At 40.8% G+C, this 17,843-nt stretch overlaps 1 protein-coding gene and 1 non-coding gene across 7 annotated transcripts in view; both read right to left on the bottom strand.

Moving 5' to 3' along the window:
• CKAP5 (cytoskeleton associated protein 5) overlaps nt 1-17,843 on the bottom strand; it is an 83,814-nt gene that overhangs the window by 2,660 nt on the left and 63,311 nt on the right. For 3 of the 6 annotated variants that reach the window (XM_024558802.3, XM_024558803.3, XM_045194025.3), the window contains exons 28-41: nt 16,770-16,895; nt 15,446-15,595; nt 14,927-15,130; nt 14,589-14,724; nt 13,951-14,144; nt 11,878-12,050; nt 10,510-10,683; nt 10,164-10,284; nt 3,554-3,733; nt 2,920-3,107; nt 2,372-2,447; nt 1,246-1,656; nt 713-796; nt 461-620 (exon numbers count right to left, since the gene is read on the bottom strand). In XM_024558802.3, the coding sequence (XP_024414570.1) occupies nt 461-620; nt 713-796; nt 1,246-1,656; nt 2,372-2,447; nt 2,920-3,107; nt 3,554-3,733; nt 10,164-10,284; nt 10,510-10,683; nt 11,878-12,050; nt 13,951-14,144; nt 14,589-14,724; nt 14,927-15,130; nt 15,446-15,595; nt 16,770-16,895 (2,377 nt within the window). Of the gene's footprint in view, nt 1-460; nt 621-712; nt 797-1,245; nt 1,657-2,371; nt 2,448-2,919; nt 3,108-3,553; nt 3,734-10,163; nt 10,285-10,509; nt 10,684-11,616; nt 11,641-11,877; nt 12,051-13,950; nt 14,145-14,588; nt 14,725-14,926; nt 15,131-15,445; nt 15,596-16,769; nt 16,896-17,843 lie in introns of all 6 variants that reach the window. The other 3 variants (XM_024558804.3, XM_045194026.2, XM_024558805.3) reach the window with 2 other exon arrangements.
• On the bottom strand, nt 14,353-14,462 carry LOC112303518 (small nucleolar RNA SNORD67). The gene has a single exon (XR_002974663.1). It is a non-coding gene; the product is annotated as a small nucleolar RNA SNORD67 (small nucleolar RNA).

Here is a 17,843-nt window from a genome sequence, read left to right as displayed (position 1 = left end):
ATGTCTATTAGAAACCCAAATGGAGATGTCACGTGGGACATATCAGTCAAGGTCAGGAAGGTGGTCTGAGCTGCCCATCAAACAAGCTGGGCCTTGCTGGCACAAACACCATCTGAAGTGATGCCAGTGGATGGGTTCGTTGAGGGAGTGAGAGTGAGAAGGAAGAGATGACCGTGGACTGAACTCTGGCGGACACCAACACAGACTTCAGGTCCAGGAAGAAGGCCAGCAAGGGGGGTGGAAACCAAGGGGAGAAACTGGTTCAAGGGCCCGAAGCTTGCCATTGTCAGATACTGACGATGCAGGAGACGGAGCTGACCACTGTCTGTAGCAATGTCAACGTTACTGGTGATCATTAAGTATTAGGTGCATGGTTATAAATGTAAACCAATCAAAACCTCTGGCTGCTGAGCTGGGAGCCAATTTGACTAATTCCTGGAGCTACTAGAGGAAACTGTACCTGTCGAAGTGGGAATACGGCCTTTGCCCTCCCTCTCCATTTCGATCACCCGAAGGCCTCTTTCAACATAGCTCTGGAAGAACTGCGAGGAGTTTTTCAGAAATGGTTCAATGTCAGCATCTGAATATTTCTTCTTATATTCATATAACTCTGCTAGGCCCTGGTTATCGAGATAAAGGAAGGGGGTGGATGCTAGTTAGTGACCCTTTTCCATAATGCAGATCCCCACCAGGCTCAACCCTTTCCTCTCACCTCTTTAGTGTTCTCTTTAGAACCAATCTTCTTAAAAATCTCAGCTAAGAAATCATTTACTTTGGCCTTTGATGATTTTTCATCCTGAGAAGTTGAAAGACACAAGGAAGGATTAGTTGGTTAGACCTGAGTTATTAATTAGGAGCCACAGGTTGGAGGAGGACTGAAAGAGCTCAACACCAGACCACTCTGGTCTGTCCCTCCAGGTGACAGAAACACCAGTGCTGCAGGCCCACTGCCACTCTGCGTCACTGCGGCCTCCAGTCTCAGGTTTTCAACAAGAAGAGGAAGGGTGGATCTGGTCCATCCCTCCCCCAGTAGAGCCCACAGTGGACTGCCTTAGGCACAAAGAAACCTTTAGTAGGAACCAAGAAGCACGTAGTCATAAAACAGCTTATGTTTGCAATCTGCAAAGTGGAAATGGTTATAGCTCCACAGCAGGAGAGAGACACTGGGCCGATGCCTGAGCCTTCGAGAAGATGGTTACTTCCAAACAGCCTCAACTCCCTCGTCTTTCAAGTCAGGACACTCACGATCCGAGACGCTCCCTTTTCTGTTTCCTTATCCGACTTGCTCCCGGCCTGGTCCATACTGTGTTTCATCATCCGGCAGAGGTGGGCCTCCAGCTCAGACTCGCTCTTGTTATCAATCATGGTTAAATGGTCCAAGATCTGCGGGAGACACGGGCACAGTGTAATGGCAGCAGAGCTGTTTCCATGACGCTCTCCCAAACTCCCGTGGCTCTTCTCACTCACCTTGGGCCCTTTCAATTTGCATAAAGTGTGCAGCAACGTCTTTAGGGTCCTGATGGGAAATTCACTTTTGCACTGCTTTAGTTTCTCTTTGGGGAAGACCTTCATGAAAATGTGTATATCCAGAAGAATTCTGTCCAGATTAATGCTGTTGATGGTGTCAGGCAACAGTCGAACCATTCTCCAGAGACACTATTACAAAAAGAAAAGTTAGACGGAATGACTGAAGAACGAGGGAATGTCACCAACCAGCTTCCCAAAGCTCTGGGATCACTTCTAAAAGAAATCCGGGATATAAATGTGGCACATCATATCTTTCAAGTGTGGCTGCTAAAAATGAAAAATTTTACTTGCTTCAACCATGTCACTGGCTGAAGTGTGACAAGCCATCCATTTAATCACCTCAGCCACTCCTCCTTCCCGCTCCTAGAGCTAGGAGCCTTACATAATAAGAGAATGTAGAAATTCTCTTTTGGGTTTGCTTGGTCCCTAAGAGTAAGAGACATATTACGTACCCAAATCTAACCTGAGGAGACAAAATATTTTTCACTATTACAGTGTATCAACAGTGTTATAATGTTATAGATATGTACATTTGGAGTTTTTGCATTAAAGAGATGAAAATATTATTGGGCTATAAGATATCTTTTCCCCCCAAAAGAATTTAAATTTCTTTCGATTCTAGGAGAATTGGTGAGATATTTACAAAACAGTTCCTCCTTTTCACAGAAGCCAGGAATTGTTTGGTCCTGAGCTAGGGGTATAAATGGAGGAAGGCAAAATGGAGACTAACTGTATTTTTCAGGTGTATCTTGATTTTTGTCTATGTCTTAGTCCCAACTCCTCTTTCCTTACACTTTAATAAAGTTTTGCATCTTTGAAAGAGATCAAATTATTTCAACTTCACCTTCATAACAAGCTCTGAGAATTTGGGAGAGCTGGCTGTTGCTAGCAGGCTGTCTTGAAGCAAAACCAGTAGGGCACTAGGAAAAAGCCAACAAAACAGCATTAATAAGTTTGAAACCTGCATTCCAATTAAAATCAGTAACTGAAGGGCCAAGAGTAAATATTCTCTATCCATTTAATCAACTGAGAGCCCATGGATTAAAAACTGCCTTTGATTATTTGACATTCAGTTACTAAGAAAATAACACCAACCATTTAAGCCTTGTAAATTTACCACTTGGTAAGTGATAAAGCTTGTCACTATTTTTCATTGTCACTGGTCACTGAAAGAGGAATGTACGTATTCTACAAAACTGCTGCTTATTTGCTGGCTTACTGAGTTATTAGTTGCTGCTGTTTAAGGCCGGAATGCCTTTGGTTCTTGAGGAAAGAGTAGTAAATCAATTTATCAGGCAAACTTAAAGTTACAACGGATCCAGTGCCTTCTGGCTTCCCTGGGTAACAAAAGAGAGGCTGTACTAGGCTGTAATGCTGAGCACACAGATATACCTCAGGATGTTGGTCTGGTCTGACTTCTCCAGAACCTTCACCACCAAGAGGTTCACAGAGCGGATCACCTGTTGTCCTTCCTCCAGGTCTTCAATGCGAGAATCCAGCATCAGGGTGATGAGGCCGTGCATCAGGTCTTTCAGAACTCCAGTCGAGGCCTCCCGGGCCAGGCTCTCTATCTGAAACAGCTGTGTGACCATGACTGTGTCAGAGCGGGAAGATAAATGTGGGTGGCTATTCTAGCAAACTCACGTATCTTTAAAAATTCAGAGTAATAGGAAAAAGAAAAATCACCACACTCTCTGAAACCTCTTGTAATAGCCATAATTAATTGGTGTGCTTTTCTCCTGTTGTAAAAGTATATTTAATGTGAGCAGTTATATGTGAAAAGTCAGCCAGGGCCCACCATGCCTGATGAAGAAATGGGCAAGAAACAGAATTCTAGGTAGTACGTAAGCATTTTACTTTGTATCCTAACAAGGTAAGCTGGAGTGCCATCCAACACCCAGAGGAGGTCACCTGTACATGTCTCCAAATGACAGGACCCACTGGAACACCTGCACCGACTCAGGCTCTAGAAGCAGGTGGGATGAGAGACTGAAGGGAAGCTCGTGATCTGCAGTAGCATCCTTACCGAAATCATGTTGCCAATGATACAGCTGTACAGCTTGATGATTTCATCCTTCTCCAACTTCTCATCAGCCATGTGTGTGTTGTAGATGAGCCGCAGCTGCATGAACGTGGCTATCAGGAATTGATCGATATGGCCAGACATGGCTTCGGCTTTGTCTTCTTGTCTCAGGACCTCATCAATCTGATAACAAAAATCCAAGATGTATTTTCCAAACTTCATACTTCAAAGTAGCAGTCAGATACAAGAGGGATCTCTGTAATGTTAGCAAAGCACTTCTAGTAGCTTTACATATAAATAACTAGTCCTAGGGAATCAATGAATCCAGGAAACCTTACTGAGCAAGATACTGTTAATGTGAATTAGTTGCAGCTTCTATTGAGTCTCACTGTCTAGTTCAGGGAATAATCCCTATGTTTAAATGTCCAATTTATTAGAATGCTTTTATGCCTTTATTTCATTTAATCACTCCGACAGCTCTGAGAGGCAGACAGCTGACAGTAAGATCTCCATTCACCAGGTGAGAAAAGGGAGGCTCAGAAAGATCGGACTACTTAGCTGAAACTCAAAACTCAGGCTTCCCACATCCTGATTCGGTGTTCTTTTAGATTTGATATACTGGTTGTCACTAATGGAAAATTGTTACCATGGGGAAAAGATTTATTTCCTATTCACTACTGTAAAAGGATCTTTATTTTTATGATTACATAATAACACCCTGAGACAATCATGTCAGTCTTCAGTGATCGTCCTTCACCCAGGACGGCAAAGCTGCACAACCCCGTTGTAGGAGTGGGGGGCAATTATACCACAGCATACAATGTTGATGGTGCCCCCTGGTGTTCATGAAGCCAACGGTCTTACTTTCATTTATCTCTTCCTGCACCTATACCTGCAAGCACATACTATTTCATATAATTGGGACTTTTCAATAATGCCGCTTCAACACAACTACTATAAAAAATACTTTTTTGGGGGGGGGGGAGCCTGCTCTTTTTACAAGGTAATTAACATTACCAACCTGGTATATTATCTTTCATGTTCACAGAATGATACATAGTCACACTGGCACACATACACAGGGTCAAGGTTTAGGGCACTGTTTATTCTACAAGAGTTACAGTATAGAGTTCTCTGCATCTAGCTCTTCTGACTCAACAGAAAATTATGAAAATCCCTAAGGTGAACAGGAATATAGGCGTACCTTGTTTTACCGTGCTTTGCTTTACTGTGCTTCACAAAGGCAAGACCCTCTACAAGCCAAAAGGTTATGACTCACTTTACCGCGATCCTCCCTTTATTGTAGCAGTCTGTAACTAAATCCACAACAACTGAGGTTTGCCCGTAGTTCTGTTTTTTATTTTAAAGATTTTATGTATTTATTTTTAGAGAAAGGGAGGGAGAAACAGAAGGAGAAACATCAATGTGTGGTTGCCTCTTGTACGCCCCCCCCTGGGGACCTGGCCAGCAACCCAGGCATGTGCCCAGACTGGGAATCCCGGTGACACTTTGGTTGGCAGGATGGCACTCAGTCCACTGAGCCACACCAGCCAGGGCCATGTCTTTGCTTTTACTTCTAGAAGAAAGAGTCCCAAGAGCCTGACTTAGTCTGAAGGACAAAGTCTTTTTATAATTAATTAATTAATTATAAATTTTATTAATTTATTTTTAGATGGGAAGAGAGGGAGAAAGAGAGGGGGAGAAACATCAATGTGTGGTTGCCTCTCACATGGCCCCCACTGGGGACCTGGCCTGCAACCCAAGCATGTGCCCTGACTGGGAATCGAAGGTGCGACCCTTTGGTTCACAGCCCATGCTCAATCCACTGAGCTACACCAGCCAGGGCATGAAGGACAAAGTCTTTTAAATTATGGTATAATAGGTATTACTATATTGATTTCTTTAAAAGGATACTAACACATATTCACATCTTTTTTTTAATTAAAATTTTTTTTTTATTGATTTTAGAGAGAGAGGAAGAGAGAAAGGGGAGGGGGAAGCGGGGGGAGAGAGAGACAGTGAGAGACAGAGGACAGCGATTTGTTGTTCCACCCATTCACTGACTCTTGCAAGTGCCCTGACTGGGGACAGAACCTACAACCTTGAGCACAGGGATGATGCTCCAACCAACTGAGCTACCTGGCCAGGGCTCTAAAACAGCTTCTAGATTTATTATTTTAAAAATCCATTTCATGAGTTTTAGCTTTATTATTTCTTACTTTACAATTCATTTTATTTTTTACTGTGTTCCTTTATTTTAGCCTTTCTTCAGAAGTACATGTGTTTTGGGCAATGTTTCTGAGCCCAGGAGTTTCAGTGTGGTTTTAAAGGGGGTGCTTTCCTATTCACTACGAAGAATTTTGATTATTTTTCTTCTATCAAGAGGTCTTTGAGGAACGTGTTTCATGATTCCTGAGTAGCCAATATTTTTGTAATATTAACATTATTTAGTAAACATTTTGTTGGGTTTTCAGTAAAGACTTTGGTAAGTATATCCTTTGCTTTTTGCATTTGTTAATGTTTTCTTTGCGGATATAGATTTTTTAAAAATGTTCAATGAAGATACAAAAAATATAAATTATCTTTTCAGAGACTGTGAATTCTCTCTACATATACATATAGTATGTCAATTAAATCTGGCTATTTATTAATATTCTTTTTATTGAGGTTTAATTTTCATAGGGTACGGTGTACAATCACTAAGAATACAACCTAATGTTGTGTCATTCTGTAAGTGTACATGTGTCCACGTACCCACCACTGCAAACAAGCTGCTGGACATCCATAGCCCCCAAAGGCCTTTCCTGCCCTCACAAGTCAGCACCCGTCTCCCGACCAGGGGTTTATTACTATCCTTTCCAGTTTTTCTTTTTTTTCTTTCACTACTATTCTGATCTCTAAACTAATAAAATGTTCTCCTGGCCCTGACTGGTGTGGCTCAGTTGGCTGGGCAGCCTCCTGAAAAGTGAAATGTCATTGGTTTGATTCTTGGTCAGGGTCTAGGCCTGGGTTGCAGGTCCTGTCCCCGGTTGAGGTACGTACGAGTGGCAACTGATTGATGTTTTTCTCCCTTTCTCCTTCTCTAACACTCTCTCCCTCTCTCTCTCTCTCTCTCTCTCTCTCTTCCTCTCTCTCTCTCTCTCTCTCTCTCTCTCACACACACACACACACACACACACACACAGTTCTCCTCTAAGATTCCCCTCTAATATCTATGTCTTTGATCTCTTTCAAATATATTTTGGTGTAGTAAATAGCAACCTGATTACACTGTTGTTCCCATTAATGATTAATTTAGCTTTACATTTTTAAAAAACTTTTATTGATATTAGAGAGAGAGGTAGAGGAAGGAAAGGGTGGGGAGGGAGAGAGAAACATCGACCTGTGGTTCCACTTACTTATGCATTCACTGGCTGCTTCTTATATGTGCCCTTGACCAGGGATCGAACCCACAACCTTGGCATATCAAGACAATGCTCCAACCCATTAAGTTACCCAGCCAGGTCTAATCTAGTTTTTGCCAAGAGATTTTTAATGCCTCCTCTGCTTTGAGTTTCCTAAAGATGGGGGTCGATTTCTGGGCTCTTTGTTCCATCACCCCAATGGTCCATCTGCTTATCCTGGGGCCCATACTATCTATACCAGCTTAAGTGTGGTGGCTCCACTGTTGCTACTGGTGACGTAAGTCCTCTCCACTGTTTTACTTTAAAAAATGGTCTTAGAACATAGTAGATTTCCATTTATTTAAAAATTTTCTAATATCATTCAATATAGCTTTATAATTGTCTCTGTAAGGGTCTTACATACACACTACTTGATTTATTCCTAGAAACTTAACTTTTTTGTTGCTGAGGACTTTATCTTTTAATTTTTTTATTATGATAAAATATATAACATAAAATTTACTACTTTAACCATTTTAAGTGTATAAATAACCCAATGGCAGTAAGTATAACCAGCATCACTATCTATTCCAGAAGTTTTCAACATCCGAAACAAACTCTATTTCTCGTTCCCCACCCCTGATGACCTCTATCCTGTTTTCTGTCTCTGTGTATTTGACTACTCTAGGTATCTCATGTAAGTTGTATCACACAATATTTGTCCCTTTGTGTCTATTTTATTTTACTTAGCATAATGTTTTCAAGGTCCATCCATGTTGTAGCAGGTATCAGAATTTCATTCCTCTTCATGACTGAATGATATTCCCCTGCATGTATATACCACTTATTGTTTCTCTACTCATCTCCCAATGGACACTTGGGTTGTTTACTCCTTTTGTCTATCATAGCGAATAACGCTATGAACATTGTACACAAGTATCTGTTTGAGTCCGTTTTCTAGGAGTGATTTGGGTATCTTATCATAAGTCTATGTTTAACTTTTTGAGAAACCACTGAACTATTTTCTACAGTGCCTGCACCATTTTACGTCCCAGAGCAATGCACACAGATTCCAATTTTTCCACATCCTCACCACACTAGTTACTTACCGCCTTGCCCCGCTTTTTAACCCTGATGTGTGAAGTGGTTATCTCATGGTCATTCTGATCTGCACTTCCCTAACAACTAATGATGGTGAGTATCTTCATGTGCTTATTGGCTATTTTTATATCTTCTTTGGAAAAATGTGTATTCAAGTTCTTTGCCCATTTATGAACTGGGTTTTTCTTTTTTTTTACTTTTTTTGGTCATTGAGTTGAAGGGGTTCTTATATTCTGGATGTAATCTTTTATTAGATTAAGATTATATGCGAATGCTATGATTTGCAAATATGTTCTCATTCTGTGGGCTGGCTTTTCACTCTCATTAACAGTGCCTTTGATGAACAAAATTTTTTAACTTTGAAGTTCAATTTAATTATTTTTTGTTGCTGTCTGTGCTTTTGGTGTCACAGCCCAGCAATCTCTGCCAAATCCAGTATGATGCTTTCCCCTATGTTTTCTTCTAAGAGCTATAGTTTTGGCTCTTACATTTATGTCTTTGACCCATTTTCAGTTTGTTTTTGTACATTATTAGAGCTCAACTTCATGCCTTTGTGGGTGGATAAACCCGTTTCCAGCATCGTTTGTGCAAAAGACTGTCATTCCCCCTGGTCACTCAGACCACTGACTTGACTTCTGTAGTGATCACCGTCTCCCGCAGGGCAACTGCTGCTCTCTGGTCCTCTCTGTGCCAAGCACCAGTGAGTTTGTGTCTGTTATCTCTAACACACATTTGTACTGCACACACACATATATTTACACTGGTATTTATCTCTATATCTGCATATTGAGAACCACGAGTTCATACTGATGCATCTATTTCTGGTCCAACACCAGAGTTCATTCTATCTGCTTTCCTCCTGTATTTGCTTTGCTGTTCTCGGACAGTAAGAAACGTGGCCAATCCCTTCATATGTAATCAATCTCCCAGCTCCACCACCAGCCCTCCCCCACACAGATGACCACTCCTGCTTTGGCTCTGACTCCCCATTCTGAGCCACTGGCACACTGCCCGGTCTCTCTCCAATACACGTGGATGCCCTGCTCCCCCTGTGGGGGGTTCTGCTACCATGCCAGCCAGGCTGCCTGCATGGACATCCTTTTCATTGGCCTGGGCTCAGAGACCACCACGCTGGGCCACTATGGCCCCACTTCCACTCCCTTGCCACAAGGTAAATGCCTACCTTGCTCTACCCACCTACTGGCTTTAGAAGTGGACTGTTAGGGAAGGGAAGCAGAGGAAGAAGAGAATTATTTTTTTAAAACATGTAGCTTCCTTATTTAATTTTTTCTGATGGTTTCTCATCTCACTTAAAATCCAAACAACTTACTGGGGGCTTAAAAAAATTTTTTTTTAATCCTCACATGAGAACATTTTTTCATTGTTTTTACAGAGAGGAAGGGAGAGAATGAGAGAAACACTGATGTGAGAGAGAAACATTGATTGGTTGCCTTCTTGTACACACCCTGACCAAGGATCGAACTCACAACATGGGTAAGTGCCCTGACCAGGAATCTAACCCTCACCTTTTTGGTCTACGGGACAATGCTCCAATTTACTGAACCACACCGGCCAGAGCCCTTGGGGCTTTTAAAGCTCTCCATAGTCTAATCTCATTCTGTAGCATTCTCCCCCTTGCCCACTGGGCTGTGAGCACAGGGGCCTTGTAGTGTTTCCTTGAATATGCTAAATTTACTCCCACACTAGAACCTTTGTACTAGCTGTTCCCTCTGCTTGAACCCCTGACCACCAATCTAAGTAACTACTTAGTTCCTTTCTCCAATCACCGCATTCAAGTTATATTTAAAGTAGTTCGTATTCTTAGATACTTTCTTGTTTACCTATGTGTCTCTGTCCCTTACTTAAAATCTAAGTAAGTTCCTTGAGAGTTGGTCCCTACTTACTCACTGCTGTATCTCCAGCCTCTGGTGAATGAATGCAATTGTAAAGAGCAAGGCTCTGTATCCTGTGAACCGAGTGATGACTGAGCGGTCCCTGGGTACTTTTTTCGTCAGCATGGCACTGAATGCTGCCGGCCTCCTTTAATACTACAGTCAGTATGCAACCATCACGCCTACGGCGTTTAGATCCACCAGTGGAATTAATGTCATGAGTAATACCCCCATTACCTGGGTCAGAGCTTGGATGCTTGTGTTGATGTCACCACTGGCTACTTGGGAGATAATGAAATTGATTGTGGATGCTGTGTTACTGTGCATGTCATCGAAGTGTGGAGAAACAGCCCGGATCCTAGAGAGCAGAGCAAAGGGACAAATTCAATCTTTATATAAGATATCCCAGTGAGTTGAAAATACATGCCAATTCCCCACTAGATCCAGGTCTTAGTAAAGAACTGCTAACAGCCAGGTAGTAATCGGTTCTAAAAAGCTCTAACTGCACAGAGAGAGCGCCCTTTCACACACGCACTCTGACGACTATGAACTGGTCACCCTTCAATGAAAGGGGCTAACTTACTTGGGTTCAGGAATAAGGACTGGTTCAAAAATGTCATCCAGTTTGTGCTGCACAAGTTCTGGCATTTCGCATCGGACTGTACCGTTGTCGTTCTCAATCTCATCGAGATCCAGCTGGAATTCTCGGCGCACCATCTGAGCTGCCTCTGGATGCCCACTCATGCTCCGAGCTTGGCTAAGGAAGCAAAAAGAGGCTCCTGAACTAAAAGAGACTTCTTAACCAAAGGGCAAGAGTAGCACTGCCAGCTGCCCCACAGCTTCAAGACAGATGTTCAACTTCTGGTTTCAGCCCCCCTGAATGACTTAAGCCTGAAGCTAAGCCAGTGCCTGCAATGGGCAGCAACCCTGGTTCATGAATATTCTGAAAGCAGGTAACTTTACTTTCTACTTGTTGTACCTGCCAAGTTGCAAATATTCTTTCCAGTTCACTAAAGCCAACAAACTTTGTACTGCTATTCCAGATGGGGCAGAAAATAATTAATAAAGTATACTTATATTGACTCAAAGCTTATTACTTCTGGCAAAAATTTAAGAAAAATCTGGACTGGCTGGTTCTTCTCTACCAAATGAACCAGTTTCTAAGTTTTTCTAATTGTGAGCATCATCCCATGCAGTGTTCAGTACATTTCATACTTTGGGGGACAGTCAGCCACCAACTTTTATTCACTCTTGACTGGTTAGAGCCAGAATTATATCCAAGTAATAGACATGCAAGGATTCCAAATTCAAATTGGCCAAAACATACTCATGATACAACCCAAAACAGAGCTATCTATCTCAAAAGATAGAGTCCCTAAGCCCATTCTGAGTCCCTAAGCCCATTCTGGGTGGCAGACAATTTACTTGGCCTTGTCTAAAGAACAGGAACCTGAGTGTGACCAAATATGTAACACAGGGAAGACAGTGAACCAATAATTTTAGGCACATGACATTAAGCTGCCACTTCTGCTAGCCAGTGCACTTCCATGAGAGGCTGGATTCGTGGGATACCTATGAACACCCTGTACCCTGGTCACAAATTCTAAGCCAACCAGAGGGGATGAATCCAAGTCAGAAGTTAGAAAGATATAAGAGCCCTGCTAATGAGAAATTAGCAGGCAGTACTTACATCCTATAAGTGCGATACATAATTCTGTCCACGGAAAAGCAGTGAAAGAAGGCACAAGACTATTTAGAAGTGGTTTAGAGACAAAGACAAAGACAATGAAGACTGAAGGATTAAACATCTGGTTACGAGACATTTACTCAGACACTCCGTCATGCATGATAATGGCTACAAGAACTCAAGATTCATGTTTCAGGATAAGCTTTGAGCACACAAGGCCAAGTCCACAGAGATGCTGTCAGACGACTATCTCCATCTACATACTTGAGTTTAGAGGACATGTCCTCAGCTGGTCCCTTGCGTAGCATGTTGGCATTGGAGCTTATGCTCTGTGTGCGCTGAGGTTTCTCTTCTACCTGTTTTATTGGTGCGGCAGACGGCCTCTTTGCTGACCGCTTAATCCTCTCCTCAAGCATGCTCATATCCTTTTCAGAGAGCTGTAAAAAGAGGCCAAATTTAACTTATTAGTATAGCCCTCTACTATAATATGAGGAAAATTAAAAAACCTAATCAATTGGAAAACTCAAGAATTAATATCCATTTTCATATTGAAGCAAACAGAATTTGCTATGTTAAGATACATTTATTTTCAGCCTGGCTGGTGTAGCTCAGTGGATTGAGCACGGGCCTGCAAACCAAAAGGTTGCAGGTTCGATTCCCAGTCAGGGCACATGCCTGGGTTGTGGGCAGGTCCCCAATGGGGGGCTCATGAGAGGCAACCACACATTGATGTTTCTCTCCCTCTCTTTCTGAACCTTCCCTTTCCCTCTCTAAAAATAAATAAATCTTAAATAAAAAGATACATTTAATTTCAAAACACTCTCTACATCCCTGGCTGGTGTGGTTCAGTGGATTGAGAGCCAGCCTGCGAACCAAAGGGTTGCCGGTTTGATTCCCAATCATGGCACATGCCTGGATTGCAGGCCAGGTCTCCAGCTGGGGGCGTGAGAAAGTTAACCACACATTGATGTTTCTCTTCCTCTCTTTCTCCCTTCCGTCCACTCTCTCTAAAAATAAATAAATAAAATCTTAAAAAAAACACACAACACTATTTACATTTTTATTTATTTATTTATTCTTAAATGATTTTATTTATTTGTTTTTGGATTGAGGGGAAGGGAGGGAGAGAGTGGGGAGAGAAACATTGAGGTGAGGAAGAAACTTTGATCAGTTGCCTCTCATTTGCACCTCAACCGGGGACCCACAACTCATGTATGTGCCCTGACTAGGAATCAAACTGGTGATATTTTGCTTTGCGGAACGACACCCAAACAACTGAGCCCCACTGGTCAGGGCACTATCTACATGTTTCTTTGTGGGTTTTTTTTTTAAAGATTTTATTTATTTACTTTTAGAGAGAGGGGAAGGAAGGGAGAAAGACCAAAACATCACTGTGTAAGAGACAGATTGATTGGTTGCCTTCTGTAGACATCCTGACTGGAACCAAACCTGCAACCCAGGCATGTGCCCTAAACAGGATTCGAACCAGAAACCTTTTGATTTGCAGGTCAGCCTCAGTCCACTGAGCCACATCAGCCAGGGCACTATCTACATTTTTAAATCAACTACTCGTAAAATCTCCCTTGCTATCAGAACAGAACATATGAAAGAAGAAAATGATATAAAAGTAAAAGCTATTAATAACTACAAATAAAAAGATCAAAAATTAAATGAAGCGTCCTCATTTCGCAGTTACCACTAGGTGACTGTGTGACTATGGGCAGGAAGCTTTTGGTCCTCTGTGAAATCCCATCTGCTTTATCTCTTTCACTGGCCTACAGTGAGGATTTAATTAGATTAACACAAGTAAAAATATATAGGCACGGTATAAATATACGTGATACTAAGAGGTAACAGGAGTGAAGAGCTGAGGTCCAGTCACAGCAGTGACTGGATCAAAGGAAGTAAGGAGTTGGAAGCAGAACTCTGGCTCATGGCTGTAGCTCAAGACTTAATGTGACAGGCACCAGTACCGTAGTATATACAAGTTCACTAAAAACTAAATGCACTAAAATTTATAGAACAGGTTGTCAGGTAGAATTTAAATCCCAGACTAGTTGAGATTTCTTGATTCAAAAATAACTCATTTCTAAAGCAAACTGCTACAAACAGAATGCTCCGAAAAGAAAATCTGATTTCCAGTCAGACACAGCCTAAATGTCATACAATAATGAGAGAGAGACACCCTCCGGGTTTACCTGGATTCTAAGACTCACTGATAGGTTGAATTCAGTAAAAAGTGGTAAGGACTTTAGAGTTGAGATGGCATGAAAACTGACACCTAAGTGATCTTGTAATTCACAACATGCTGACAATATTCAGAGAAAAGCCACTTACAGTTCCGATGAGTTTGAACACCTGATCCCCATGCACATTGTACACTGTGACGATGGTGTTGAGGGCAGCATTGCGCACAGCGTTGTCACGGTCACCTATGTGAATCGCTATCTCCTTTAAGGCTTTTCCTGCAGTTGGCTGGCAAACATTCATGCCGTAGGACTCAACCAGACACCCCAGTTCTTCCAGGCACTCTGATGGGGAGAAAGGCTACATGAAGGAGACTCAGTGCACATTTGGTGCAGAGACCTATCTTTACTAGATAATTCCTTCTTGGCATAAATGAAGGACTAAAATCTTATCCTGGCTCTGCCTACAATGTTTCCTCGTTTACTACCTTCTTATAAAACACACAATGACACAATGGTGTTAAAGCAAGTGCTTCCAGAAGAAAGGGATGCCTGTGAGTCAGATGGCCCCTGTGCACCTGATTTTGTCACCAGGGTGGTACTGAGTAGTGCCCGTATCACTGATACTGTGGCTCCACCAGTGTGCAACTCATCACTCTCACAGTCCGGATCACAATGTTGGAATCACCCACACAGACACTGAAGACAATTCCTTGTTTGAGGATAAATTATTTCTTTTTGAGGTCACTGCTACACAGACTCATGCCTCAATTTAAATTGTTGCTTCACCTGCTCTCTGCTTTGAGTTTTTAGATTTGGTTCCTTCCATGATGAAGGGGAACATCTTGCTGGCTGGGTAGACAAGGCACATCCGGTTCAGGATGGCACGGACATCTTTACGAATGACATCCTTTGGTTCTCCAACCTAGTCAACATAATGATTAAGTGAGGCATTTTCCAAAGAGCGAAGGTTCGCCCCCTCCCGCACATGCATCACTAGATCTTAAAAGAATAGGGGCATGGAAATGAGTGGTGGATAATAAACAGAAAGCAATATGGAATAAAATACAGGATCTGAGGTCAGCTGGAAACTTGAGCAGCCTTCCAGAGTAAGAAAAGCACATTACCTTTAGGATGAGATAGGGGATGAAGGAAGATGCTTCATTCTCAGTAAGATGATACTCTTCCTCACTTAGCAGGGTGAAGAGTAATTTTAAATATTCTAGGGCTTTCATTAGGACGCTTGTATTGGTATCAAAAAACCGCAGGGTAAGCCACTTCAAGATAAGATCCAGGCAACCAATGACACCCTCTTTTTCACTCTCCAAGTGCTTAAAACAAAACAAGACAAACCCCCACAAGTAAGACTGTATAAAACTTTAAGTTCTATTATTAGGCAACTACCTCTTAAATTTTACTAGAGTCCAAAAGAAACTGATAGATTTGTAAGCCTCCATTTAAGACCTAAAATTATAAACGTACAGTCATTTTTTCCATCAAATAATACGACAGCTCTAAAAATACAGAATATGATGTATTCCAGTTCCTTCTCCCTTCTCAAGTCATGCAAACTTCCGATTATTTCCTAGGGCTCAGTTGTTTCCACATGTGAGAGGCACGTGCATATTTATCTACTGCAAACTTACATCGACCATAACAGCAAGGGCTTTGTTGTGATGCTGAAAGTCTGAGTGAAACATCTCATCTTGTAACCACTTAGCCACACAGCTAGACATTTGCGTCTTCAGTTGCTCAATGTATTCATCCCTTGGAGTAGTAAAATTCCACTTCAGCACCTGAAAAACACCAGTGGGAAGGGGCTGGAAGGTGTTCAACTGAAATGAGGTACAGAACTCTATTTAAAACAGCTGTAGGAATCAATTTAATAGAATATTTTAAAATTTAACAAGGTTAATTTGTAATTAAATATGAATGAAAATGTATTCTCAAGCTGTCATATCTCTGGAAGCTTAACTCTGAAAATCATCTAGGAATAGAATTTTTGACAATTCTTATTTTCTAGAAGTTGTGCTCTTTTATTATATAACATGGTGGACCCTGTTGGTATAACTTTAAAAATGGGAAGAATTGAAATATCAAAATTTAAAATGTACATACCTTTCTAAGAATTGAATAATATATACTCATACATGTGCATAAATACCACCTTCAGAAATGCTTATGGCAATATAATTTATAATAATGAAAGACTAGAATGTTCAACATCGTGAGTTGGGAATAAAGGAAGGTACATATACATATGTTGTACCAATAAAAAGAATGAATGCATATATGCACGCAGATATGATCTTTAAGATATTTCAAATATTATTGAAAGAAAAAAGATGTAGAGCAAAGAGTATGGTATGTTCCCATCTGTACAAAAGGAGAGCTATATATTTAAACACGATTGTATAGGTATGGAATATTTATATTTCTGGAGTAATATACAAAAAGCTGGTAATAATATCCTCCCTGTGGAGGGCGACTGGAATGGGAGACATGCTTTTCATGTCTTGAATTAAAAAAAAAAAAAAAATATATATATATATATATACACATTAAAAATCATTTTTTTAACTTTTTAATAAAACTAGAACATCAAAAGAGGAATGACTGAACTAGCCATATGTAGTCACCAGTCTGCCTTATAAGGTATTAGGTGCAAGAAGATTAATGTCTGCTACACGTGCAGAATTGATAAACATCAATGAATACTTTCCATTCTTTGATTCTAAAAGCTAAAACTACTACTTTTATTTCTTTCTGTTTGGAGAAACAAGAGGCAACAGCTCCATTCTAGTTTCTTTTGTAGGAATTAATGCTCCTATAAAGTAGTCTTATAGAAACAAAATATGATTTACAAACAAAAGATTTAGTTTATTAGATACTAATTTCAGATAGCAAAATTATTCTTGAACAAAACAGAAACAAGCAAAAAACTCCCGAGGAGCCTTATTTCTTCCTTACCTTTAATCCCTTTTCGTCTTTCATTCTTTGCTCCTTTCCATTTGGAACAACAATAAAAACAGGACCGGACTTGTCTTCATCCTCCTTTAAGCTGGTTTTGCTCGGCACTTTCTTCCCTTGTGCGCTCTACAGCCACGGTTCAGGGAATACTGGTTAGACAGGCTACAGCTCCTTGGGAATACAATGTGGCTGCCCAGGAAAAGGGCACTACACAAACCAGAGACACCTCTCTTTATTATACTCCACATGAAGGAAATGGATGGACCACAGAATCTTGCACATATCATGTTTCTGTACAGGTTTCCCAGAAATGTTTCTAATAACATTCTTACAGAACTGCTGGTTAGTCCTTGGATTGGCATGTATTGAATAATATAGTTAGAAAAGCTCTGTTATGGATCATTGATCTGGGTCACAGAATATTTTTGTTTATCACACATTTCAGGTCTTTCTTGAAATCTCATTAACGACGTTTTGGATGGTAGTCACACATTTCACCTCACTTACTTGAAAAAGCTTTGCTGTTTCTCTCCATATAAAATACATCTCTATCATAGGATTATAACTGGAGACCCTTTAAACCTGTTTCTAGAGAAAGTTGCTAGAAACATTTTAAATACTTAAGTTACTACAGTGGTTTTAAAAAATAATCCAAGTTGTAGAATCTTTATATCAGATTGAAAGAAATGAACATTTAGTATATATAGTTAAGATAATATTTGAATTTCACTACTGGAACCATTATTATTATAAATGTAGTAAGAGTCAACTATTTCTAGTAGGTGAAATATTTTTTCTACTTCTAACACTAAAATCATTCAATCAAAACAAATATGAGATCATTTATGTGAAATTGCTTTATAACTGCAAAAGACTGGCATAAAAAGTATGGCATTAAGAACTGAGTCAAACACACTTCAAAGATCTTGTGATCAAAATACTAAAATAAGCACTTGCTAAATCTGGGATGAGGACAGGCAGGAGGACAAGAAAGGAGCTGCTTCACTGGATAGTGTAGAAGATAACCACCCGCTTAAATTAACTCGCTAAATTAAGGACCCATGTATAGGGAAG

The sequence above is a fragment of the Desmodus rotundus genome, chromosome 5 (assembly GCF_022682495.2).
Source record: "Desmodus rotundus isolate HL8 chromosome 5, HLdesRot8A.1, whole genome shotgun sequence".
In the NCBI taxonomy this organism is placed as follows: Eukaryota; Metazoa; Chordata; class Mammalia; order Chiroptera; family Phyllostomidae; genus Desmodus; species Desmodus rotundus.
Note: the sequence above shows the minus strand (reverse complement) of the source record. Positions and strands in the feature narration are given on the sequence as shown.